This window comes from Cynoglossus semilaevis, chromosome 13 (genome assembly GCF_000523025.1).
Source record: "Cynoglossus semilaevis isolate Cse_v1.0 chromosome 13, Cse_v1.0, whole genome shotgun sequence".
Lineage (NCBI taxonomy): Eukaryota > Metazoa > Chordata > Actinopteri > Pleuronectiformes > Cynoglossidae > Cynoglossus > Cynoglossus semilaevis.
In genome coordinates this window covers 13,538,069-13,565,989 of record NC_024319.1, presented here as the reverse complement: position 1 = coordinate 13,565,989, position 27,921 = coordinate 13,538,069, and the positions used below count along the sequence as shown (strand labels likewise).

Here is a 27,921-nt window from a genome sequence, read left to right as displayed (position 1 = left end):
GCCTTCAGCTTTACTTTGCTTATTATTTTTTTGACAGCAAGAACTTTGTAAGCTTAATGTAGTAGCATTTAAGATAAATGAGATTTTGCTGATTCAAATGGTAAAAATATAGAAAATGCTTTAAATTGTTTTCACTTACAGGATAGATGTATACTCAAGGCTTTTATACACTTTAAAAAAAAACAATAATATGAAATATTTATTTATTTAAAAAAATACTTAATACAAATTGAAGTACACAATACATCAAAAGTTTCCAGGCCAGAAATCAATCAAACTCAACTACAGAATACATCAAAAAAATAAAACTTTCAAAAAAATAAATAAATAAATTTGTTGTTGGAATTGGTTATAACTTTAATCAGGCTCATGAATTACATCTCTTCCTTTTTTTATCAAAATTAATTTTCTTGGAAAAGTGGAACGAAAATCTGCCCAACTTTGATTTTCAAAACTAATTTGTTAAGGCCTGAGGATTTTCATCAAATAAAAACACAGCTATTCCCTTTTCAAATATATAATGATAAAACTTGACACCTGAGAGACTTTCCTTGACATATCTTAGTTAAAATCTGAAAGTTTTTTTGGAATTTTTCTCGCTTAGTTCCATAGATGACCACACGTTGGCAGTATTACATTGATTACTAAGGAAGACAGTTGTTTTTTCTAAAGGCATAACCAGCTGTAATTTATCTTAGGAACTGATTTCCTATAAACCAGAATAGCCTGCTGTAATCATGCTTGAACATCATGGAAATGTGAGAGAAAATCACGGTTAAAATAATAGCTACATTTGTATTGGTTGATTCCAAAAAACCAACCAATAGCTTCAGAGCACTGTACAAAATTTTGCTCTCTCTGCCATGATTAGCCAACGGGTTTGATATTGGCGCCTGACAACAGAGGCTACGAGGGTATGACCAGTTCACTGAGCTCACCTGAGGACTCTGATTTGACCTTGCTTACATCAGAAGAACCAGACAGGGAGGTAAGTACTACATTTAATGAAAAACAGCAGTATATACAGTACACATAATGGTATTATAGTGGTACTGGAATGACTTGTCGATCAAACAGTCTCACTGACCTAGAAGTGTTCACCGGAAGGCGCAAATTAATTAAAAATGTCCCCTAATTATGGTCTCTTTCAGGATAAAGAAAACACTTTGTTTGGATCAACACCCACATTACCAGATCAAAGTCATAGGTATGCAATATTGTAGTTTATTGTAAAAAGGGGTAAAAGAATACAATACTCAGGAATGTAAAGTAAACAAGTCATTGCCAAAAATAGGGAAAAACTGAAAAAAAAAAATTCTTACACAAACGTTGTCAACAACTGCTGCCTGCTAGGTTCATTAAATTGTCTAAGCAATAATGTAAAGAGCTAACACAACTGCAGACTGAAGTTGCCAATAACCAATTAATTGTGTAAAATACTTAGGTGGTGAGTATTCAGTTCTATGGAAAATAATAATAAAAATTATATTGAATTCAAGTTGTTCATTCTATTAATCTAGTTTTTAGTGTTTGTTTTCTGTCCTAAATTTAGGATAATGATAATATAAAATATATGTACGTAAGTGTCATGGCTTTGATTTAGCCCATTCTGATACTGAAACTCATTTTTACCGGGGGCCACATCAGCAATACAGTTACCCTTGAAGGGACGATTGTTAATGGAAGACTGTTTAGATCAGGGATCCCCAACCCATGGTTCGAGGACCATTACAAGTCAATAGGTCATTTGGCCCTCGGGCCTTGAGTTTGACACATATGATCTATACGATGCCTCTAAACATGTACAATACATTGGGTTACTTGGATTCTTACTTATCTTTTCATCCAAGTTATAATGTTGATTTTGTATTTAAATGAAAACAGCTAAATGTTCTCTAACACACCTCCTCTGTTTCAGGATGGATGTTGAGGACATAAGCCAGTGGCAGAGTGAGTTCAGGAGTCAAATCAGAGCGCTGAGACAGTGGCTGAAGAGCATGGAGATGAGGCTGCCTGCTGTGGAGCCCAGGGTCAGTTCTCATAGCTGTTTTATTAAAGTCTGGTTCTCTGCTGGTTATTCGCTCTAACATTTTGTCCGCTCTTTATCCTATCCCTCCAGTCAAGTCATTGAAACATAAAAACCAAACTGACAAAGGTCAAAGGTTGTCTGGAGAGGTCAATGCTCAGAACTCTGAGAGTTCACAGGAGTTTTCTAACAAAGAACCGTTTATTGAAAATGGACGTAAACACTTCAAAAGTATGGGTATAAAGAAAAGCAGGAAACACATTTTCCTGATTCTTTTTTGATGTCTACATTGCAGGACAAAATGTGTTCAGTTTGTACAGTGTGCAAAAGTTTCTGAATCATGATCCTCTTCAGTGAAAAAGCATTAGAATCACAGTGGATGTGACTGGACTCTACTGTATATTATAGAATACATCAGGTCCTGCCTTTTCTTTGTTCAACATATAATCTATAGTCAACACTGAAGCATTGATGGACTTCATAAAGAGGAGGAAAGTACTGTGGAGGTCACTGCAGAGTTACTGCGCGTCAGACAGATACCAAGGTGGTCCTGCCCCTCTCCTGCAGGGAGAGCTCTTTAGGCCACAGTGGGATGGAGACGCTGGTGAATCAGCCTCTATTGTGCCTTTCGTGGATAGGCTGGCTGGAGGAGTGTTTGGCAGTGAAGGCCTGTTGTACACATGAGCGAACATACTGAAAGGAAGTTAGACTCTGATGGTAGCAAGAGGCAAAGAGGACTGACAAAAAAAAGAGAAAAGAGAAAAGCTGGATTTTTACGACAGGAGACACGCTCAGTCTGAGCTGCTGAGGCATTTGTCAAACACAACTTTGCATTTTTGCACAAAACTAATTATGAGAATATTTGTATAATGAGGTGTAAATACTGGCTGGGCCAAGCATCAATCTGTCCTTGAAATTTTAGATTTTTTTTCTACATTTTCAACTACAGGTGAAAATAATCAAATTGACTCTAATACAGATCTCTGACATGTTCCAGCTTTGTTATGAATGAAGACAGTACAGGAGTGAAGCAGGAGCGGCACCTTCTCTAACGTGCTGTGAGACAATTACAAACAAAGACATGACGGATGTTTGATGTTTGGCAGTAGGTGGAAACTACTGAAGGGCCATCAATGGGAATGTGACCCATTAATGTCGATGGTCGTGGCAGCAGCAGAGTGAATGAATGAACAAAAGGCTCAAACACAGCCTGAATAAAAGCCATTTTGACTTTTTTTTTTATTTTATCTGTCACAATTTAACCAGAGGCATTCTTTGTTGGGATTAAAGAACTTGCTGTTTCCCTGGGGACTGATATCTAAGATGCGCAGATATGTCCCACCACATCATGAAAGCTTAAATACTACGAGAGCGTTCATGTGAGCCCCAGCAGGAGGGTGTGTGTGTGTGTGTGTGTGTGTGTGTGTGAGTGTGTGAGTTTGTGTGAAACTGAGGGATTTTTCATCTCTTCTCTTCCTTTATCACACTGCATCCAACCACAGATCTTTGTCATGGTAATGCTGTGGGTCTGCTTCACCGCTGGTTTCTGTCTGGGCCTGTGGGACTCGTTAGGGAGCGACAAGAATGAGGACATCCCTGAGAACGTCCCCCATACATACAGACCTCTTTATAATCCACAGGAGAGAGTCACACACCTGTCCCTTAACACACACACGTCTGTAACCATTCTTTCCAATCAACACAGTTTACATGTTCATGTCATATTGACCTTTGGTCGACTGATGAGCAGCGTGAAAATAAAATTATAAAAACCTATTAAAATACCCACATCCCATTTCCAAACATTGATTTTTGTTGATATTTTATTTTTCCGCTCTGAAAGGAACACGTGCAGTGAACAGCTAACACTTCAAGACAAAACTCTCCCAAACACAAGGGATGCATCATGGGTTGCATGTTGCTAGGTTACAGAGAGACTTGGTTTTTTTTTTAATGTATGACTACTAGGCATTTGGGATTTGTTTTGCCTGCGTGTGTGTATTTTGGAATAGTTATGTTAAAAGCTAAAAATATTTTTTTCCATCATTTTGTCTGTTTAGTCAGTTGTGTAAAAACAGATTATTTTTTTTTTGCATCTTAAGCAACTCTAATTATTTTCTTAAAGAGATGTTTGCTGTAAATTTTGTGAAGAAAAGAAGACCTACCTCTTGTTTATATCCATAAATACAATTTTATCATGCTAAAATACCATGCAGGTAAAAATTTGTTTTAATATTAATATTTAAGAACTTTTGACCAGAGAATGTAGAAGAAATCAATTCAAATCAGTCTTTGTAAAACAAAAACAAAAAAAAACAAAAAACATGAATCATGAATATTAACACCCGTGCAAACACAAACTGACCCACTGTGTGTTTATCTTCGCTGTGTCCCCCTGTCTGAGTGTCATCTCCTCACTTCACAGTCAAACTGAGGTCAAACTAAGTTCCTCTTTTGACAACCCTCCCCCTCCTCACTCAACTGCCGGTGACATTCTTCTGCATAAAGGCTCTATGTGTTTTAAATAAAATGTGTCTGGTTTCCCTGGGCTTGTCGCTGAAAGCTGCATCTCAAACAAGGCTTGTGCACACAAGCTGAGTGGAGAGCTGAGACAGAGGTGAGAGGTAAACATCTTTGCTTTTTCTGATGGCTCCCAAACGTCACCTCTGCTCCATGACCTTTGGTCTGAGGGTGAGGATGGGGAAGTTGGTTATCTTTGCATCAACTGAACATTTAGAACAATGGATGATTGGGTTCTGTTGGCTTTGGAGGTAAACTGATTTTTATTTTATAAGGTAACGTTTTTACACACTATTAATCACCGTTAACAGCAGAGTGGGGCCTCTTACTTTATAACTGGATGGACAAACAGATAATGTGGAGTTTTTGGCTGTAAATCCTCTCTTCCTTGGAGCAGTCCAGTCAAGAGCAGAACAGATGATGTGGTTACTCCTCCATCTTCAGCGCTCACTGAATCCTCTCCTCACCCATGACTGTAATTTCCCAGCAGGGTCTGGGCAACCCCACAAGAGAGCCCAGCAGCCTTTCATCCTCTCTCCTTAGAAGCAGTGTCTTTTGGTGATAAATGACAGTGTGCAAACTGAATGGGGCTTCTGGTCTGACCCCCTGCAAAAGGAACCCCTTCTTTTTTCATTTCTGCTGAAGAGGGCTAATTACCATGTTCTGTAGAGGAGGCATTGCCTTCTTATTTGATTTGAAGGCTGCAAAGACGAGGGGATGGTGGAGGAGGGGACGGACGTGTCTGTAAAATTCATCTTTTTTTCCGTCTGCTGCGTTGACAAATGAGCTGTAAAATTTAAATCAAACACAGTCCAGGCATTAATTTATAATATCATTTTGGAGCTAACTTTTTTTTTAACTTTGTTCTACTCCGGCGGGCTCTATCTTTGTTGTGTTTTTTTTCATTTCCAACCGTACTGCACAAACAATAATCCAACCCCTGGCTCCTTATTTTACCCCTCAGCACCAGTTTATTGCACCAGCACATAGCCCAGTCTGCCATTTGCCGTTCAAGTACATCAGCTGCTGTCTTCTTTTAACAGCTTTGCCTACCTACTGTGAAATGGAGAGGAGTGGGTTTTGGCAAAAATCACTCAATTAGTGCAGAAGGGGCTGGAGGATGCTGAAAGCTGGGATCAGGTGTCGTATTGCAGCAACAATGTCTTCCTGGCAAAGGGCTGTTGCATCACTGCCAGCGTCTTTCTACGGGTACCATGAATGTGGGCCATGCTCGCTCATTAAACAGCTGAGGACATTAGCTCTTTGGGTTTGTATTGAATCCCTTGTTTGTAAATTGTTTGTCAAAGACGTGTGATGTCCAACACATCTGCTGGTTTACAGTAGGTGGTTGGTATTTTTGGTAGCGTTGAAGACGAGAGAGGTCTTGGATGAATACTGATGGTTCTGTCCTGGTTCACCGTGGTGAAAGAGTCGCAGAGGTTAAAACTGGACCATCCCGAGGTCATTCTATTCAAATAACTCACTTTCTTTCTCTTTTTGGTCACACACTTTTAGTTTTTGGTTTCCTTTCACCTCGTCCTTTGTTTTCTGCTTCTTTGTGTGCATAAATTACAACTGAAGGAAGAGTAAGGGGTGGAGGGGGCGTCAGACATGGGGAAGTGATGTGGAGACTGAACACATTTATGCAGCGTCAGAGCTGATTGAACAGCCTGTTTTCACCATGAGCACGGTTCATTCAAGGATTTCTATACACACACACACATCTACATACAGATACAGACCCCCTCACTCAGAAATGCACCTACATGGTCTTAAAGGGGCTTATCTCTGAATGTTTCTCTGCAGCGCCCCCTTTTGTATAGAGGAACATTATTAAGTCCCCCACCTTGACACAATCACAGCTTTTGTTTCAAAACTCTGCTGTACTTTTCTTTATTATTAAAACACTGCAATCCCTGTAGGACAAATAAAGACAGTATTTAAATAAAAAATAATCGGATTTGCTGCAACCAACCTGGAATAATTTGCCCTTAGGCTGACCCGCTCCATGGTTTGAGAACCACCACCCTAAGTGCACACTTTCCGATGCCTTGTAAACGTTAGAAAGAATTTAACAAATCTAAAAAAGGTTTTAAGACAAAACACTGCTGATGTGAAAAAGTATTGTAATTATGTGTATTTTTACAGGGTTTTGCACAGTCTTTTTGGTCAAAGACTTAAGCGGCTTGTATTAGCTCAGGTTACAGCGGGGATGGACAAACAACCTGCTTGAATTTTTCCTGAATATCTACTGTGTAAAGCCTTGGTAAACAAGCTGATAAATCACTTTTTTCTACTCACACCTCCCACTGAATTAACTAGGTTTACATTGATAGGTTCATAAAGAGTTCCTTCTACATGTTACACATTAGACCACTTACTCTCCAGAGAGTGGTATTGATTTTATGGTACTTTACATATGCCGGGATTGTAGTGGAACGCACATGGACACAGGAACATTCCAGTGAATATTTACTTCCTGTTAGAATATTTAACATGATTGATCTAAATAAACAAAATGAAAAATAGTGTTTTATTTTTAAAGACTTTAAGGACACATTTCAGGACGTCCACACTAGACCGGTATTTAGGGTCAGGAGGAAAAAACAGATAGTGACTGTACTGTAACTATGGGAACTCTAGTGCCTGTGTGCACAGACTTCAAGTGTGCCTTTGTGTGGCTGAGACAATCAGGGTGCGTGCAGGCATGTTTACTGTACATGCATGTATGCATACAGTGGATTGATTGATTATTTGGTTGGCTGGAGAAAGACATTAGAAAGAAAAAAAGACAAAACACTGATTATTATTATTATTATTATTATTATTATTATTATTATTATTATTACCTGTATGCATGCCTCATCTTTTACTGAAGAATAATTACTTTTTTTTGACACGTGGTACAAACACCTACTCAATACAAACACCAAAAATGTTTAGTATGACCAGTTTAAAAGCCAGGAAAAGGCCCTTGACTGTTGCTGAGATGATGTTTGCATACAGTATGGTTGCCATATGGACAATATTGTGACTTTTGAAATGAGGCAGGATAGAATTTCACCATAAAGGTTCTTTCTTTGCGTTCCCATGCAGTGGCAGAGAAAGGGCTTCAGTATTATCTTCCCATTCCTCTCTACTTTGTGTGTTTCCTGCTTCTTTGTTTACCGGCCGGGGTTGTAACGCTGGAAGTGAGTTGAAAAGTAATCTGAGATGTTTTACAGTAATTAGTCGTCTTTGTTGCCTCTTCTGGAAGCTACCGCATTGAGTCTGAATGGGGGAATGAGGGGGCTGCAAGGGGGATGGTGACAAGTGTGTGAGAGGGTGACTAGCAGGGTGGGTGTAGGTCCCGTCTTTTGTAGCCTGCACTTCTCTCGTTCACCAGCGAGAGCGAGGAGAAGGGCTGAGGCAGCTGTCACTTAACATGTGAATGTTCTAAAGGGGGCAGCCTTGGGGTCTTTAGAAACCTCTTCTTTTTTTATGCCCGCCTACCCACCCTGTTTTTCAAGCAGGAGCTGCATGGAGTTTTTGAGCCGCAATCAGACTTAGAGGAGGGGCTTTAAAGAATGAGGGGCGAGGGGGAGAGTGGGAGGAAAAACCCAGAGGAAGGTAAAGGGGGCACTTTGCCGCCTGAGCGCTTGGTACAGGAGCAACCTGAGCAGCAGCAGCAGCAGCAGCAGCAGCAGCCGTGCCAATGGGAGTGACACCATCCTCTAACAGAATGGAACTAACCAGTACAATCTGACCTCCATGTGAAAACTGCTCCTGGTTGGCAAGTGTGGGAGTTGAACTGAGCCGTTGGAATACATTGTCTCCATCTATCCCATCAGCGGCATTAACAAGGAAGGAATGCCTCTATCTCAGCTCCCACAACAAAGAAGAAAGGGAGAGGAGCAGAGCTGGTGGGAGGAGAAGTGATGTGAGGGGAGGGGTGCACTGTGAGGGGAGAGGAGCACATTGTTTGCCTGTGACTGTGGGCAACGGAAAAGCATGAGTTATCAGGGCATGTGTTTGGAAAGTGTGTTTGTATGTAAGCATGTGTGAATGAGTGACGTGGACGCAGTGGATTTTGGAGTGAGTATGCTAGTGTGTGTGTGTGTGTCAGTGTGTGTGTGAGGAGCCTTCAGTTTAGGATGTGAGGGCAGCGAGAATGTTCAAAGGATGCCCAAACAAAGCTGGACTTTTTTCCCTTCTTACCTCTTTTTATGAACGTTGATTGAGGATTGGCTGGATTCCTTTACTCATGCTGTGCAACTCAAATCTGCTTCAGGGTAAGTGTGCGTTCACATGACCTTCAAACCGCCAAAACTGACAGAAAACCAGGACACGGGGAGTTTGCTTTTGGACTTTGCTGGTTACACTGACTGAACTGAGGAGACATGAGAGTGAATGAGGTCAGACTGAGGGATGTTCTCTATTTACTACCATTGCTTAAAAAAAATTGTTAAAAGAGCTAATATATTTCCAATATATAAATGTTTGCTTCTTTTGTAAACAAATTACAAATTGTTTTTTTTTCTCACTGGATTGGCTCTTTTACACAAACCTATTTTTTTATTATTACCTGTATATTATTTATTAAGGGCATTAATACTCCTTCATACCCTGAGATCAGTGTCTCTGTGGTGAATGTCTGACCTCGCACATTTTACTCTATAAAATGATGGCTCTCTTGGGTGATTGTACAGCTGCCATTCTTGATTAGAGACCATTACCATGATTACTATGGCGGGTCCTTAACAGAGACAGACACCAACAATGATGTGAATGAAGCAACACTTCAACTTTATGGCTAATTATCATTAGTCTATTTCAATCATTAACCATTGAATATTGAGTTAGCTCAATAAAATATTAATAATATAATATTTAGTTATTGAGAAGCCCTTACTGTATGAATCATTAACCATTGAATATTGAGTTAGTATTTATACAGGATTATACAGGACTTATACAGGATTGATATATGAGGTAAAATACATACACACATCCACAGCAGAGACATTTAGGTCAAAAATGTATTTCTGTTCAAATAATAGATATACATAAAAAAGATAACCAGTACATATCAGTTTTAAATAATCCAAAGAATCGTTTTAATTTGATGTTGTTTTTAGCCTTGTTATTGAGAAGCCCTTACTGTATATTCGTGTAATGATAAATTTCATCAGTAAATGGGCGGCTGTCAAGTATCATGAATCACTATTAAGAGCAGGGAGAGCGGCTGGGCTAAAATTAGGCCCATTTCAGAACAGGTTAAGTGATGGGATGGTTAGGTCATCCTCAGTGGGTGTAATAAGGGGCTGGTGTCATTTCCTGGTTCTCTGCCTAGTAGTAGGGGAAACAGGAGGTGAGTATTTGATACAGGCTCGGAGGGGGAGTGTCTGGGAGGTTTTTCCTGGTTTGCAGTTTTATCTAGGTCAGGGTGTTACTGTTGTATTCTGTTACACTAAAGCTAGAAAACGACAAATTTAGTTCACGATAAATAAACACTTGGTTTTTTCTGCACATTTTACGGATGTCATGAAAGAATCTGTCATCGTTATAGAAACGGTGTTGGGTTTTTTTTAAGCTAATGACCCCAGATGCCTTGCAGTAACCAGATATGACACACCCTCTTTCTTGAACTGTAAACTCATGTGGACCATAGACCCCCTCCCTCTCTCTCTCTCTGGGGTCCTCAGGAGACCACAGGGTAGTCATCTGAGCAAACTGAGTAATCATTGATCTTGGGATCCTAGGGCTTTGTCCTGGCACTACTCTCTAATCTGGATGTGTCCTTCCCAGTGGATCTCCTCCTCCTTCTTACTGCTTAGCAGAGACTGCGTGATGTAGACAGTTATTAGCCTAATGCAACAGAGGCATCAAATTAAAATACAAGTCATATTAAATCAGTTCAACACAGCTGTATAAATGATGAGATGCTATTCTTAAAGGCAGCAGATAGTAATAAAAGAGGGAGTATGGAGCTGCGTAATTTTTGTTTCCATCTCGTCCATGTATTTCATTCATTGAAGCAGAACTGTAGGGTCAGAATTCCAATATTGACCTGCTAACCAAAGATCTTCAAAGATTGTCCTGAATTAGCCGATGTGATTCTGAATGGAGCGGACAATCTTAGGGGATGAATGAACCTGATCAGCTCCTTTAAGATATTTTCATTCACCCTTAACACATGTGTCAGAAACAACGGGGCCTTTTGTTAATGAGTTTATAAATTCTCACTATTGTTTATGGGACCATTGTTCGCCTCAATTGTTTTTTTATTTCTTTATAGATTTTATAATTTTTTTCAGTTTTCATATTACACTGCACTAACATACACATTTAGTGGTTGTATTTCACTGTGTGGTCTGACTTCCTCTGTTATTGTCAACCCAGAGAAATTATGTTATGTCTGCTCTTTTATGGCCATCATATTAAATCAGATCCCTAACGGTTTTTCTCAGGGCTGCTGGAGGTTGATTTAGAGAGAGAGCTGGCTGACTGCCACAGGTTCTATTGTGGCAGGCTTAACGGAGGGATCTTTGACAAGGCTGTCACATTAATTTCTGAGCTGTGGATATTGCAGTTGTTGATCTGAGACAGAGGGAGGTCTGTGTATATATTTATTAAGCCCCACGAAGTGGCAGAGTAGGTCCTGGCCAAGTATCTCTGCCGCGAGCCCTTCATCAATGTCAATGTGGAAACGCTTGGCACAGAAACATAGATGAGACATTTCTAATTTGCCATTTTTGTTTGCCAAACTGAAATATGTTGTTTGACCTTTTTGAGTATGCTCATTTCACATGGTCTTTCTCTGTGATGACTCAGAGCCCCCTTGTCTTATTTTAGGTAGCCGAAGATCTCCTTGCATGCATGGCCGAGGGGCCTTATGTCAGATATTACCTCACTAGCCTCTGGGCTGAAGGATTATGGGTAACCTCATAAGCCGGCCCAGCTGCCTGGGACAGAAGTCCAAGCATGTGAGGACAGACGAGGACTTCCTGAAAGAGTGCTACCAACGGAAAAGAGAGTGGAAGCCGCAGGAGCAGACTGTGGAGACCAAACCAGAAGAGGTGGTCAAAGAAAAAACCGCAGATGTTGGGGAGATTGTTAAAGAGACAAAGACAGAGGAGCTGGAGGATAAGAGGGACGACAGGAGTCAGACCCCGGTCTCGGACAAACCTCTCCGCAGCTCTCCAGCGTCCACAATCAGGAGTAACAGTACTCTGGACACTGGCTGGCACAGCAGCCCTTCACCAATAAAAACGTCTCGGAACGGGACATTGACAAGGAGGACAGGACCCCCAGAGTTTTCCAGATCCCCTTTGGCATATCCTGACAGAACTGCAGCCGAGAGAAGAGCAAGTTTCCAGAGGAGAGACTCCAGAGAAGGAAGTCCATGGTCTTGGAAGACTGTGGCCTCACGTGAAGTCACCGAGGTGACGGAGGTGACGGAGACCATCATAACTGAAATTGTTGAAGTGACGGAGTATCCGACGGGCAATAAAGGAGGCAACCCAGTAGTCACCAGAACTGTTAGAGTCCTGAATGGAGTGGCGGAGGAACTCGCTGAGGTTGATGGAAATAATATTTTTTACTTTCAACATTTTATTTTTATTTTCTTAGAAAAATAGAAAAATGTTTTGTCTATTTTCTCACCAGAATGAAACATTTTCACACCTTTGTCTTTACCTTCAAAACGAAATAGTTCAAACTGTGTTTTCTCTTAAAAACACGGCAGTAAATTATTTTCATGAAGTGACATCAATGTGATTATTTCTTCCTTGTAGCTCCAAAGTGATGGACACTCAGATCAAGACCAAGGCAAAATGGTTAAATGGAGGGTATGTCAGTTCAAAAGCTAATCTGATCTGAACTGTGTTGATGGAATAACGTTTAAAATCTTATTGAAAAATATATGCATTATTTTCATTGTCCTTCTAAAGGGACCAAAATCCACTCTGGCTTTGAAGGACAATGCGACAGACTCTGACACGTTTCTCCAAAACCTGACGGCTCTGCTGACATGGATCAGTGAGATAGAGGAGCTCACAGCCAGTCAAAAAGCCCCGTCATCGGAGGTCAAAGTGGTAAAAGCACAACTCCAAGAACAAAAGGTGTGTTATCTGCATCGTGTAATTTCGTTCCTCATCCTCAAAGACATTTTTTCAGAACAATAGCCAGGGAAGACACTGTACAAAAGACATACCTATATGTATAGATATGTTGAGGTTGTGTACAGCCCTAAACCGCTTCCTTTATCATATAAACACTCAGTAGTTCTCAGTGGGAGTGGGCAGCATTCAAAGCAACAATGCATCTTTGTGAGCATGTCCTGGGGGTAAACAGAAAAGTAGGGAAGTCTTCTCACATTTCAGGTGTAATCACACCCATTGTGAGCTCTTTGGATCAGGTGAAACCTCCCCGACTTCCACAATGTGGACGTGATACGGAAGACAGGGCGTCCTCCATACTGACACAAAGACAGAAAAACAACAACAATAGTGCTTTGATTAACACTAGTTCATTTCTCTTAAATCAGGGCCATTTATTTGAAGAAATATATAACAGAAAAAAAATATTTTCCATGGAAAAAAGACAATTGGTAAAAAAGCCACTCATAAATAAATCCCCTTCAGTGTTGGTAAATTTTTATTTACCCTCAGTCCTAATTCATTCTAATGGAGAAAAATCAATATAGAAAACAAATAAATAAACAACATATGCACAAAGGAATTATTTTTCCATTGATTATAAATGTGCCCACAATCAACAGAAGAGTTTTATATTCACAGGATCATAGGATTTCTGTTCATTCTTATATTACCACCCTGTGTCTCAAATATCTGTCTTCATAAATCTCCGTCTTTGCCTGAACACTCAGGTCTGACAACCATAGATTTCACTTTTTCTGCTAAATCTCTTTGATTTATTGAAGTTGGCTCCACTCCAGCGCATTGTTTTGTTTGCAGCTCCTGCAGCGCCTCCTCACAGACCGTCGGCATAGCATGGACTTCATGGTGACCGAGGGCCCTCAGATGCTTGAGGCCCACCCAGGAGAGGAGGGGGAGCAGACAAAGGTCAAGCTCTCCACTCTTGAACAGAAGTGGGAGACCTTGCAGAAGGCGGCCGAGCAGAGGTCAACCACTTTTACTGGCCATTCCCAACGTTCCTGTGTTTTTGTGGAAAATAAAATGCTGTTTTTGATCATGCTTGCTTTTACTCTTGCCAACAGGAGGGCAAGTCTGGAGGTGATTCTGCCCAGGGCTCAGGTCTTCCAGGAAGAAGTGGACGGCCTTCAACAGTGGTTCATATCTGTAGAACAAGATCTGGCTGAACTACGGAACGCTGAGAGAGTGATGCTGCATCTGTCGGAGGCCGCTGATCGAGCCAAGGTTGGAAACATGCCAGATATGGATACATTTGTTCACAGTGTGGTAAGAGTCCTTTGTACTAACTGTTGTTCACTTGTTTTATACAAAAGGCTGTTTTCGAAGAGATACAAACCAAAACCACACAGCTGAGCAGCATTCAGAGGTCTGGGCAAGATCTGAAGGACGCACTTTCAGGTATTACTGACAAATGGAAGTATCTACAAAGTCTTGAAAAATGGCTGCAACTTCACGCTTTGACATGCTAAACTGAACTGCATATTAGATGAAGAGGCCCAGCAAGTGCAGGAGAAGATGGATGCTCTACGTATTCGATGCTCTGTGTTGAGTCTGAGCAGTCTGGATGTGCTGCAGAGGCTGGAGCAGGCCCTGGAGGCCTCCAGTCACTGCACGTCCAGCCAGGAGGACCTCCACCTGTGGCTGAGTCGCATTGAGAGGGAGCTCCTGGGAGCAGCAGGAGCACAGACACACGCTGGAGATGCAGTACTGTGTGCAGCTGAGAGACAAAGGGTAACATCACCGACACACACATACAGATTAGCTTGATCTTTATGCAGCAAATTGTTTATACCATAGGCTAACCGAGGAACTTTTATTTTGTAGTAAGTAATTAATTAACCTTAATGTGTCATGATTAGCTGGAACAGGCAGTGCTGAAGGAAATGGCCTGGTTCAAAAACACATCACTGAATTTGGAAAAGCTGAGGACCGTAAATCTGGACCGACAGCTAATAGAAGAACAGCTGAATGAACAGAAGGTCTGAAAAAAAATCACACCTCCTTATTATTAAAAAAAGTTTTTATTTCTATGATATGTCCTGTAATGTTCTGTTTTTTTATCTAATATAATTTGTCAGATTTTGGCAGTGGAGATTCTCCAGCATAGGTTCAACATTGAGAAGATGGCAAAAATAGCTGAAATTCTACTAACATACAGTGACGAGGGCGATGGAAGTGAACTCCAGGTAAACATTCAATACTTTTTTTACTAAGCTTTTCAGTTTTTGTCAGTTTCGTCATTTTTTAAAGCTTCTTGATGTTTCTCCACACAGACACCCATAGATGTTTTGCAGGAGAAATGTAATGCCACCCTGGCCACCAACTCCCACGTGGTTCTTCAGTTGGAGCACGCTCAGTTGCTGCTCCTGCAGTTTGCAGAGAGCCTCACTGAAGTTTTGCCCTGGTTGAAAGAAACTCAAGGCCTCATTGGACATCTCTCCCTGAGCACAATTAGCTATGAAGCATTTCGGGAACAACAGGACCTCCTACAGGTAGAAGAATCCTGTCAACAAAGATGTTGTTTTATCCTGAGGAGTCTGACAGTCTGAGTTCTAGTAGGCAAGAACAAGTCATCTAGTGTTCTACTTGTTGACAAGGTTACTCTTAAAGGAGATAATCATTTCCCTGTTGTACAATAACGAATCAAACAGGTCTAATCAGTTGAGGCAGACTTCAAAGTGACATATTCAAAATTGACTTTGTCTGGGTCTGTCTTTTGTACACATATTTACCTCTCTAATTGAGTAAATGTCTTTATCATATAATGTATCCTCCGTCTTAACATTTTAGCTGCGTACTGCAGGCGTCACTTTTTAATATTTCTGATGTCTAAGATAACACAAAAGGTCTGCAAACTTTTCTGGACACAGGGTTTATAATATATTCACTTTTCTGAAAATCTTTTGCTTTTCTGTTTTCTTCACTTAAGGGTCTGAGGGAGTCAATAGCAGAGCACAGACCTTTGATTGGACGCCTATGCTCTTTAGCGAAACGCCTGGCAGAACTAAATCCCATTCAGGGTGAGGAGTTTTGTCGAAAGGCAGCAGAAGCTGAGGAGCAACACAGAGCGATAAGAGACCGTGTCAGAGAGACAGCCAGTCTGCTGGAGGAATCACTGCCACGATTCACGCAGGTGAGAATCATGTTCTATTTAAAGAAGCAGCACAGCTCTTTGTATCACACATTTTACATCATCGTTCCTGCTCCTGCAGCTGAATGAGAGGATGACTCTGATCAGAGAGAGCCTGGACCGCCTGTGCAGTCGCATACAGACCCCCACATCCCTTCAAGGCCTCACACCGAGGATCCAAGAGCAGCTGCAGGACAACAAACACACCCTGTCTGAGCTGTCCAAACTACAGCTGGGCCTCGGCAGTGTTAAGACTCAGGCAGATGAGCTGCTGGCAAACACACAGGCTGCCGGTGATGCATCCATTGGCACAGGTAATCTCTCGTCTTTTCAGAAATGACTTCACCTGTGCGTAGCTACTCTCTAATCTGAGGTATAAACACTCCAACTTGTGGAAATCTTATAGCAATCCAGGAGCGAGTGTCTGGCCTGTCTCAGCTGTGGACTGAAACACACACTCAGGCCCAGGAGAGGGAAAGCTGGCTGCTCAAACTCTTGGAAATTGCTGTGAAGTTTTGGAATGATGTTGGTGATGTCACAGCTGCTCTCAGTGATGCGCAGCAGGCAGTTGTGGACCTTAACGGTAGTCGGACAGACTGCGAAACAATTCGCCAGAGCCTGGAAACGATGCAGGTGAGTCTGAAAACGCTGAAGCACAAAATACCTAGATTGGCATACATATTTATTCAGATTCAGACTCAGCAGTGGCAGCATGTATTAAAATGACAGCCGGTGTCAGCCTGTTATATGTATACAGTATATAATATCAAAGCAATGTGATGACGACTAAGCCAACGTATGATGAAAACATTGCACTGGTGATATAAATATTGCACAACTTAAACAATGTATTTGTTTATTTACTTTCAGACTGTCGGGGAGGATATTGACAGTTTACAGGGAGACCTGGATTCTCTCGCCATTGTTGGAATGGACCTCATGTCAGCATGTGGAGATACAGACAGACCACATGTTACCAAGAGCCTAGATGAAGTAAAAGTTATGAACTAAAAAAAACAAAAAATGTTGACCCGTAACGATGTGGTGAAACATGACTTCCTGTCTCCTGCTGTCCTGCAGCTCTACTGCACCTGGAACAACCTCAGCAAACTGTGGAACGAGTGTCACAAAAAGCTGGAGGACTCCTTACAGATGGCGCTGCACTACCAGGACTCTATGCAGGTGCATTGTGCTGTTCATTACAATGCTTTATGTTCTTGCAGCTAAGAGGCATTTAGCTTTAATTCTGTGCATGATGTGATTTCTAGGGTCTTTTTGAGTGGCTCAAGTCCGTTGAACTAAGGTCAACAGAGGAATTCATGGTAGGAACAGACTTGGAATCAGTCAAAGAGCAGCTGTGTAATCTTAAGGTGAGCTTGTAAACCTTGGTTGAATAGGAGTCAATTCTGACAGGGTCAATATGTTGGTAATTATTGTATTCATTCCCTGCAGGAGTTCAAGAGAGAACTTTATCAGAAGAAGATCGAGATAGAAAGCCTGAACCACCGCTTCGTTTGCCGACTGTCTCCAGGCTCAGAGCGGCCGGGGTCTGTGTCTCCGCTGTGTGACTTCAGAATTCGCTGGGACAGCCTGGAGTCAGAGACTGTCAGCAGACAGGTGAGATCAGGGACTGAGATGAGTTTGATTTAGAAACAGCAGCAGTGACATCACTTTACTCTCTGTTTATTATATTACATCAGCATCAGCTGGAGTGTGCTCTGATGGGTCTGGGTCAGTTCCAAAACACGTTGGATGAGCTGCACACGTGGCTCTCCCGGACCGCAGAGCTGCTTCAGGGCAGCCAGCCAATCAGCATTGACCTGCAGGCCTGCGAAATAGAGTTGGCCAAACACAAGGTGGGTGGTCTAATTAAATCAATTCACAGGGATAAACACATTAGTACATGTCCGTCATTTGAGGGCTGTAATGGTCAGAGATATTTATTCATGATTTATTCATATAATTAAATTTTCATAATCTTCTCATGACAGTTTTAGAAATCATTCATTTTTTTCCTCATCTTCTCCAAAGGTCTTGCGAAATGATGTCATGTCTCATGTTCGCACAATGGAATCGCTAAATAAGGCGGGCAGGGGACTGCTGGAGGTGGGGTCTGTGGACAGTCCACATGGTCTGCAGTCTCGCCTAGAGCAGCTTAATGAAAGCTGGGAGTTTGTTCGCTGTGAGACTGAGCGGAGGCAGCTGGAACTGGAGAACAGGCTGAGTCAGGTACAACAAGAACCAGCAATATTAGATAAAGAGACTCTGGTCCAGACCTTATTGAATTGTTGCATAATAAACACTAGCTTAATGGGCCCGCGACATTGGCCCCGTGGTTTATTGCAACCATTTGTTAGTGTTGGAAATGAAGCCCTTCAATGGTTAACTTGGAATTTACAGTACAACAGTGCCACCCCGTGGCCATAATCTGAAAGTCATAAAGGTCATTTATTTCAAAGCTTCAGTAATCATTTGTTTTATTCCACTTTTGGTTGAAGTGTTGATGTTTGTCTTTAAATATTGTTAAATTTTGAAAGCAACACAACTCAGCATTTAACAAAGAAATATCACATCCATGGTTGTGTTTGCAGGTCCAAGATGTTAGCATGGAGATACAGGATCTCCTGCACTGGCTGGACAACACAGACCTGAGGTTGTCGTCCTCTAAGGCCACGTGGGGAATGCCAGACTCTGCAAGTGAAAGGCTGAGTGCACATTTGGTGGGAACTACCAGGAGTTTGGCTCTGAAAATAAGGAAATATACTTAAGTCATTTTTTCCCATTACTTTAACTGTGTGTTCTGTATTTCTTCATCCTTGACAGGAATTGTGCAACGAGATGGACTCAAAGCTTCATGCCTTCACTGATGTAAAGAACGCCATCTACAGGATGCTCGAGAGTGGCAATGTTGTGCGGGGTTCAAGCGCTGAACACAGTCTGTCTATGCTTGAACAGAAATGGGCGTCTGTTTACAACAAAGTCCAAGAAAGAAAGGTTCAGCCTTACTTAATATTTTTTATTCACCACAATTTAATATAGAAACAATAAAACACAAGTACATTGTATATGAGTATTTACTGTGTATAACATTTGTCCCAAAGGCTAAACTAACAGAGGGATTAAGTCTGGCCAAGGAGTTCCATGGTAATGTCCAGGAACTTCTGACTAAGATGAGCAAATGTGAGGAGTCTATCGGGCTCCTTCCATCTCCCAGCTTTGTCCTGGACACTGTCTGTGCTCAGCTGCAGGATCACAGAGTATGGACTTACTGGATTCTTCAGTCTCAGAGTCACATGGTCACATGTAGGCGTTAAATCACCTTGGCTGCATTTTATCTCTTTCCAACAGACACTCTTGAATGAGGTAAATGGTTACTGTGAGAAGAAGACCACAGTAGAGAGCACTGGCTGCAGACTGAGTGCAATGAGCAGGAAGGAGGACTGTGATGTCATCCATAATCTGATAATGACGGTCCAGGATCGCTACAAAAAGCTGCAGCAGTGTACCTCAGAGCGGGGCAGGACGCTGGAGGAGGTCAAAAAGAGTGCAAAGCAGGTAAATGTAAAAGTTATTCCAATTAAAAGATAATAATCAAATATCTTAACTTTGATGTTTAAACCTTCAATTATGTCTCGGCCTGTCATATTTCAGTTCAGTGAATCTTGGCACCTCCTACTGGACTGGATGACTGAAGTGGAGCAGACGTTGGACACGCATAAAGAGATCGCTGTGTCTCATGAGGAGATTAAACAGCAGCTGACTGAACAGAAGGTAGAGTAGGCAACGATATAATTACAGCCAGAAAAAAAGGAATGAATTATTTCACTGATCTGTTGTTTGGTTTTTAGGAGTTCCAGAAGATGCTCAGGTCAAAGAGGCCAATGTACGAAGCTACGCTGAAGAGAGGTCGGAGTCTCCATGAGAGAGCGCAGACCGGCCATGACAGACAGCACCTGGAAAATCTGCTGGCTGAACTCAAAGACACGTGGGACACAGTCAGTGGGAAGTCTTTGGAGAGGTAAGGATCATTTACCAAAAATGATATTTCCTTTTTTGAACCAAATATCAGTTTTACTGAGAACTGTGTTGATAAGGTGAATATTTGGAGTGTTTTTTTTTTCCTCAGGCAGCATAAGTTGGAGGAAGCACTGCTGTTCTCAGGCAGATTCACTGATGCTCTCCAAGCACTGAATGACTGGTTGTACAGAGCAGAACCTCAGCTGGCTGAAGATGTTCCAGTTGGAGGAGACAAAGATATAGTGAATAATCTGATCGACAAACACAAGGTATAAAAATATACATCTGTTTGACTGATGTTATATCTAGGTAAAGACGCAGCATGTGAAACAATGTATAAAGACTGGCCTTTTGAACAGGAATTCCTATATTTACATTTGTAAAATGTTTGATTTTAATGATGGCAAGTGTTTTCTGTAGTGATAAAGGCTATAGTGTTTTAGAAAAGAAAAAAAAAGAAAAGAAATAAAATTGCTTCTGCTTCCTCTCCTCTGTCTCTCAGGCTCTCCAAAAAGAATTGGGAAAGCGAGCTGGATGTATTAAGACCCTAAAGCGTTCTGTGAGGGACCTGACCAGGAACAGCACAGCTGATGCTCATTGGCTACAGGAGCAGATGGATGAACTGGAGGGTCGGTGGGAGGATGTGTGCAAACTGTCAGTCAGCAAGCAGGACCGGCTGGAGGCGGCACTTGAGCAGGTAGTTTTTTCTAACTCTAAAGAAATATGTCCCTTTTATTATATCACTCATTTTATGACCAGATTAGCAGTTTAGCGCTGTCTCTGATACTATGCTAAAATTGTCAACATTCATGTACTTTTTAGGCCGAGAAGTTTGACACTCTTGTCCACTCTTTCATGGAGCGCCTCACTGAAGCAGAGAGAATACTAAAATATGGAATAATACCTGAAGATGAAGAAGGTTTGCTTGCCTTCAGCAAACAACACAAGGTCAGTAAACATGATACTTTAACTCTTCTGGGCAAGACCATTTTGTTTTTCAAAATAAAGACAAATAAAGTTAAACTTTCTGCATGGTAGACACTGCTAGCTGAACAGAGAGCGAGCAGAGCTTTCACACAAATTTTATGTTTTCCTGTTTTAATTGAGTAGAGCTATTTACATGTGTCAATGAACAAATTCACTCTTTAAAGAAAAAGGTTAAATAAGTTATTTAAAAATGTGTCCTGATGAGGTGTAAATTCCTTATCTGTCCACTGTGCCATTAAACCAAGAATTAGCGTCTGCAGCGCAGGGGCCTGTCTTTAGGTCTTCTGCTTAATTGCTTGTATCGTAACAGAACAAATCAGTAAGTCTTACACATGTCTTTACCTTCAATGTTAAGATTCCTCCAAACTGCTGACATTGTTGATCTACTATAATAAACAGCTGGTGGTAATGAAAAGCTGTCAAAGAGTATCAGTTCACTAGATTGGTGCCCGACTACTTCGAGTATTGTGAGTGTAAAAACACAGGCTATGATGTCTTAGAATTATGTCCAAACCATCATTTGCATGTTTGATCTTATCGTCTGTAGGAGTCAGTGAGTGTCCTGCAGTCTCAGACTGTGGAGCTGGAGAGCATCCAGTCTCTGGGTGAGAAGATTCTTTCTTCCTGTCACCCTGATTCTGTGATCACCCTAAAATCCTGGATCAGCGTTACAAAAACTCGCTACGAGGAGGTAGGTGATGCTTCGTCTTCATGAACAATATTGAAGATCAGGTTTACAGCAAGAACATTATTAAATCCCTGTACTGGGCTGTTGTCCGAGCTCTTGACATAAGCTACAGTTGCCTAGGGTGCCACCTGCTGGAAGGGAAGTCCTTTAAGAGAACAATTTGTTTAGAATTATAAAATAATTTAATAGTGATTTTTACAGCCTGACTGACATTGTTTCCTCATCTCAAAAATAAATACACATTTCTTTTAATTATTTAAACATTTTATTTATGTAATTTAATGATATTTTAGTGTGTGTTTGTTTGTGTTTTGGTGTGTTTAATCGATAGTGAAACCAACAAGGTCTGTCATACAACTGGTGCCCATTATTGTTTATTATAATCATAATTATAATTATTATATCATTAGGCCAGCTGTGTTTATTTTTGCTGGCTCAATTATTTTTTTTCTGGGTTTCTGCGTCAGGTTCAAACATGGGCTCAGCAGCAGGGCCAGAAGATTCAGTCCAGCTTGGCAGCACTGGATGCAGAAAAGGAAGAATTGCAGAGACTTCTAGACTGGATCTCCTCTGCAGAGGAAGCCCTGACCCTCAGAGACCAAGAACCTCTGCCAGACACCACAGAGCAGAACCAGGAACTCATCGAGCAACACAGGGTGTGATATTTCTCAATTGAGCATTTTTATTTACTTTTTCAACTATTTGTATCTTGGTGTTAGATCTTTCACATTTGTATATTTCTCTAGGTGTTTCTGGAGGAATTAAATAAAAAAGTTCCAGAAGTTGAACATGCTACAAAGTCCTGCAAACACAAGAGTATTACTAAACAGCAAGTGTCTCCTAGTAAAAGACCTTTTTTCAGTAAGATACATTGAACTGTTCTTCTTATATACATATATGTTTACAGAAAGTACCTACTGTAAAAGTCAGTACCATTCACATCACATTTATTTGCAAAATTGATACAATACTTTGTGTACAGAGAGGAAAAGCACCTTGAAGATGCAGCCCTCTCTACCAGTTCCTCTGGAGCATCTCGACCCCCAGACTCCACAGATGTGTCAGCTGGTCTCTCAGTGGCAGAAGCTTTGGCTCCTGACCATGGCCAGACAAACCCGTCTGGAACAACACCAGCAAACACTCAAAGAGGTGAGGGATATATGTTTTTTTATCAGTTCAAGAAATATAAAAATTTGATATTGATTTGAGCTTAAAGTTCATTTCCTTCTGAACAGATAGAGGAATTTGCAAATTTCGACTTTAACATCTGGCGGAAACGGTACATACAATGGATCAGTCATTTAAAGTCACGCATTTTAGATGTGTTTCGAAGCATCGACAGAGACCAGGATGGACGCATCAGTCAGAAGGAGTTTGTGGATTACGTCCTTTCTTCCAGTAAGACTAATTAATTGTATTTCCCTTGTAGTTTGGATCTTGTTTGTTTTTAATGCTGTCATATTTTATCAGAAATAAAATGAGTAAAGTATTTTGTTTTAGTTTATTTATTTTAAAAATAAAGCCGTTTTTTTGTTTTATGTTTCCTCATTTTCACCTCCACTCTGTAGAATTTCCTACCAACTCTTTGGAGATGAACGCTGTAGCGGGCATCTTTGACATGAACAACGACGGCTTCATTGACTACTACGAGTTTGTAAGTGCCCTTCATCCCAGCAGGGACCCCTACAGGAAAACACTGGATTCAGATCAAATCAACGAAGAGGTAAGAAGTGTTTTAAAACAAGAAAACTGACACTGAAAACGGATAATTCTGTCACAGTTACTATTTGTTCGTTGTCTTCAGGTGAGTCGCCAAGTTTCCCAGTGCAACTGTCCCAAGAGGTTCGAAGTGGAGCAAATAAGTGCCAATAGATACAGGGTGAGACTCTTTTTTTTTTTCATTTACAGAATCATTCAACTGAAACCATATCTATTGTAACTACATTTTTATTTATTCTCGATCAGTTTGGTGATTCTCAGCAGTTGCGAATGGTTCGTATTCTGCGAAGCACATTGATGGTGAGAGTGGGAGGAGGCTGGACTGCTTTAGATGAGTTCCTGGTCAAGAATGACCCATGCAGAGGTCAGAACTCTCTCCATAACAACTACAAACAGTTATTAATACAAAATTACAGTATGTTTACATGTCTGCCAAAAAAAACTTTGATTGTATTTTGAGAAGCCGTTACAAATTGCCTTCAAGATTGCTGGATTTTAACAATTGTGAGGATTAAGTCATGTGATCAGTTTTGACATTGTAGCAGCGATAAAGAGAATCTTCCACTAGGTCGCAGCAGATGGCTATATAAAAGAGCCTGTTGAAGATCTGTGTCTAACTTAAATATCTCAGTATATCAGCATTGTTTTAACTAGACAGTTCCAGGTTTGTAAATTGTGAGTAAATTTAAACTGGAAGATCAATATATTAAATTACACATGCTTTTTTCTGTGACAGTTTTGTTTGGTGCTGCATTGTAGGATTTTTATAATAACTAAGCAAAATACATGCAGTGGCTTAATAAACCAGCTATTGTTCTGGTGCCAATTTACAAGCTTGGTAAAAGAGCGTTAGCTTAGCATGTTAGCCATTGGCAAGCAAGTCATACATAATATTATTTTTAAAGTACATTTTGAAGTGTATACCGAAGACTGTTTAGTGAACATGCTGTCTCGCCCACAGTCAAAGGACGAACCAACTTAAAGATCAAGGAGAAGTACTTGTCTCCAGGTGGAAGCTCTTCTAAAGGTTTGACAGTTAGTAGATCCAACTCCAGCCTCAGCCTCTACAGCAGTGCCTCGGCCCCCACCAGCCCCATGACACGCAAGGCAAAGGTTCAGATCTTCATGTTCTTGCATTATATGTAACTTAGGTTGACTAGAATGTTCTATTTATTATTATATTATAAGCTCTTTCAAATATCTAATGTCAAATCTTTTTTGCTGTAGGCGTTACTCCGCAGAAGTTTCTCAGGTGATCGCTGCATCCGTCCCAGGAGTTCCATTGCTGCTTTGGAGTCTGATTTACAGTTCGGCACAACAGGGGAGGATGTGTTGTCCACACCGTCAGGTCAGTTTCAAATAAATATGCATTGTTATGTGTACTCTATAGAAACAGCTGCACATAAATGCTTTTCTGTGTGTTTGTGACCTCCAGACGAAGCTGAGAGGTTACCCACATGATCACCTGGGCCCCTCACAACCATGTGCACGCTGCATCCAAACACAGCCTTGAGGGGTCTGGAAACAGTGATAAGCAGTATCAGTCACATCCGAGACTCAGATCCTGACAGAGTGGTACAAAGTTCAAAGGTACACGGTTTATTCAGCTTTGAAAGGCCTCCAGGAAGATATTGAGAGGACAATGAGGATATTGATTTTTAAATAATAGTCTGTGATTGCATCGTGTGTTGTGGAAGGTTCTGCATGGATGCTCTCTGCATGAAGACAGAGCCCTGCGTGATATTTTATTTTTGCATTAAAAGTGATTTAATGTTTGGGAGAGAAATTGTTTTTGTTGACACACCTCTTAAGGACATTGTACACATTCATTTGACACTTGTATCAAATTCATTGAAGCTACAAGACTCCATCCATCCCTTTGAAATTTTTTGAGGGGAGGGGGTTGTTTCATTCCTTGAAGACGACGTTGTTGGCAGGGCCACACTGTTTTACATTCTGTGATGCCATATTTTGAAATACTTGTGTATTTTTGTTGCTATCCTGTACTTCACTGTAAGAATGTGTAATGAGCAACGCACCGCAGTGCAGCAGGTCATTGTTAATTTGTAGAGATTGTTTTCTCAGGATTGATTTTGCCTTTCATTGTGTTTTCTTTGGGAACATTACTGTGAAAGCGTAGATGTCTAGGTGGTTTTATGTGTAGCAATACTTCCCCACAGCACATTTTGTTTATTTGTTTAAAAATGCACTTTTCATCATTTGACTACTGATAGCTTGTTAGTGGGGAAAATGGCAGATGTGAGCTGTGGAATGAGGGCTGTTTCTTTTTTTTTTTTAAACATAAACCAAACTAGGGTTTGTGTTTCCTTTTTCATTGCAGAATGCACTGGAGTTGATGTCTAATTGTTGATGAAACAAGTGGTTTTAAAAGCATAAAGCAGTTAATATCCATTTTTGTCACTTTTCTGGCTTTGGTGTCTGCTTTTTATAATCCCTTAAGTCTGGTCCATTTTTATACCTTACTCAAAAAATATTTAGGGACTATCTGTAAATACACTCACCCCGAGAGTGAAGCAACCGCCCCACAGTCTTTCTATGCTTAAAAGACTGCTCAGTGTTTTACTGTGTGTGGACTGACTGCTTACTTTGTACCTGAGCGTGATTTGTACTAGATCTCTTATGGACAAAACAGCTGCATATCTACATAACTGTATTCATTCTATGCAGTTGTGAAAAAAAGAATTTTTAAAGTCAAAAGTGGTTTTACATGCTGAAAACAGCATTTTCTTTTTGCCTCAGTGTGATGATGTTTGAAGAGTGATATTTACTGTACTGTACTGTAAGAAAAGAAATAGCCAATTTCACTACTCTTGCTATGCAGCCTAACCTTTCTGTACTGTAAATGTTTCTAAACCTAGCTCTATTCATTAAGGGACTGTAGATGAATGCTCATCATTTGAATTACACTTGTATAATAAATTCATCAGTTTTGTAATAAATCATTGCCGTTGTTGTTTATACTGAACAGTATACACATACAGGGCTTGTTTGAAAAAACAAAAATGTTGAAAACAGTTTAAAAAGTTGACGTTATACTGATTTCAATACTTTTTTTTCTTTCACTTTTCTACTGCTTACAAACTGGGATTCCAATCCGCCACCCTCCAAATACAAGCGCAATCCCTCAACCAGTGAGCCGTGCGACCCTCTTCTATGTAAAGTGTGTATTGTGATTTCTTGCAACAGTGCAACATCCGGTTCATTCAGTTAAGTTCTTTTTTTTTATCACTTCCTTTAGTTCAGTTGTGTCACACTTGCGTCATTCTCATGCTTCTTTTACCTTTATGAAGAGGTTGTCCTTCTGTAAATGTCACTGCCCACATTCTCCCATGAGTATGTTGTCATGGTTGTTTGCAGTGCATCCACTGGGGGGCAGACCTCAACTCTTTCTTTCCTGCCTTCAGACCTAAATTGAGAGTTCTCACCTTTTGTGACATGACTGTACTAGTGTGGAACACACTCTTCTGTGTTCCTTTCTGGTTGCATTTGAAAATGCTGAATTAAGCACATACTGAATACAAACTACTGTTTAAAAATTTCCCTGAGCTTAACTACTAAATCGGTTCATTATCTATTGTTATTCCTTCCTGAGTGGGGCACTAGAGCCAATCCCAGCTATCTACGGGTGAGGGCGGGTACACCATGGACAGTTCACCAGTCCAGGTACACGTATAGAGACAAATAAACACTCACATTCACACCCATGGACAATTTATTTTAATCAACACAGAGAACATGCAAACTCCACACAGAAAGATCAATCAGGGATCAAACAACGTTTCCCTCCGTGATAATTACTTCACCTTCCTCATCTGTGTCTAAACCTGTATCTAAAAAAGGTTGTCTCTCTCACTAGTTAACCAGCAGTTCTTGCCCTTTTTCCCCACATGATTAAAATCATCCACCTGACTTAGATAACGCCAACGTACCTGTGAGTCTGTTGTATTTAAAGTCATTAAAGACAGTTTTCTTCTTTGGTGTTCTGCATTTCAGTTGTCCAGCCTGACTCTCACAAAAAGACATTACTCTGAACTTGGTTATACAGCAGACAGACTTAGTTTTTACAACAGCTGTCAGTCCTTTTCCTCAGCGTGTTTTTTGGTAAGAAGAATCTTATTGCAGTTTCATACTAAATGTTGTTTAAACAAACAATCATTAAATTAGAAATGCAAATTTAAATGTATATATATGATGAACTGTTTTAGGCTGGCAACTTCCTTAAAGGAAGAAGTAATATCATCTGTTTATCTCTAGTTAAACCTCCAGCCCCTGTTGATCTCCACTGAGATCAGACTTGCTATCAGAGTACACGCAGTGCCAAAAACACACAGGGCCCCTGAAGTTTTGAGAAAGAAAGCAGTGTATTGTACTGAACAAACAGTCAGCATGACTCCAGGTCACAGCAGTGGCCTGTAAAGTTGAGGGTTTCATCAAAACAACACTGTCATGTGACTGGCTGACCGGATGACATATTTGTCATTCACCTATATTTTACAATCTATGATCGGATTTGAATGTAGAACCTCACTCCACCCCCATCATCACAAGCCTAAACATTATTGTTGCGTCTGCAGCAGAGAACATGTAGTACCAGTCAGTGCAAAGGTGGGCTGCACTGCAGAGGCAAGTCAAATACCATGCTCTGGAGTTACTGCCC

The 27,921-nt window shown here is 40.8% G+C and overlaps 1 protein-coding gene across 1 annotated transcript; it reads left to right on the top strand.

The window, feature by feature from the left end:
* The first annotated feature begins 7,152 nt into the window (after positions 1-7,152).
* macf1b (microtubule actin crosslinking factor 1b) lies at positions 7,153-27,123 on the top strand. The gene is made up of 40 exons (XM_008323788.3): positions 7,153-8,817; positions 11,381-12,105; positions 12,322-12,375; positions 12,478-12,648; positions 13,504-13,670; positions 13,767-13,926; positions 14,016-14,100; positions 14,189-14,433; positions 14,562-14,681; positions 14,781-14,888; positions 14,976-15,194; positions 15,632-15,835; positions 15,915-16,146; positions 16,239-16,465; positions 16,703-16,825; positions 16,913-17,014; positions 17,101-17,202; positions 17,285-17,449; positions 17,533-17,688; positions 17,864-18,061; positions 18,424-18,552; positions 18,656-18,826; positions 18,934-19,089; positions 19,181-19,387; positions 19,484-19,603; positions 19,681-19,850; positions 19,959-20,118; positions 20,352-20,546; positions 20,672-20,797; positions 21,384-21,527; positions 21,992-22,180; positions 22,271-22,385; positions 22,507-22,673; positions 22,760-22,922; positions 23,093-23,247; positions 23,329-23,403; positions 23,490-23,607; positions 24,205-24,356; positions 24,471-24,591; positions 24,679-27,123. The coding sequence occupies exons 2-40, from the start codon at positions 11,461-11,463 to the stop codon at positions 24,702-24,704; spliced, it is 6,342 nt and encodes a 2,113-aa protein (XP_008322010.1). The 5' UTR covers positions 7,153-8,817; positions 11,381-11,460; the 3' UTR covers positions 24,705-27,123.
* The last annotated feature ends 798 nt before the right edge of the window (positions 27,124-27,921 follow it).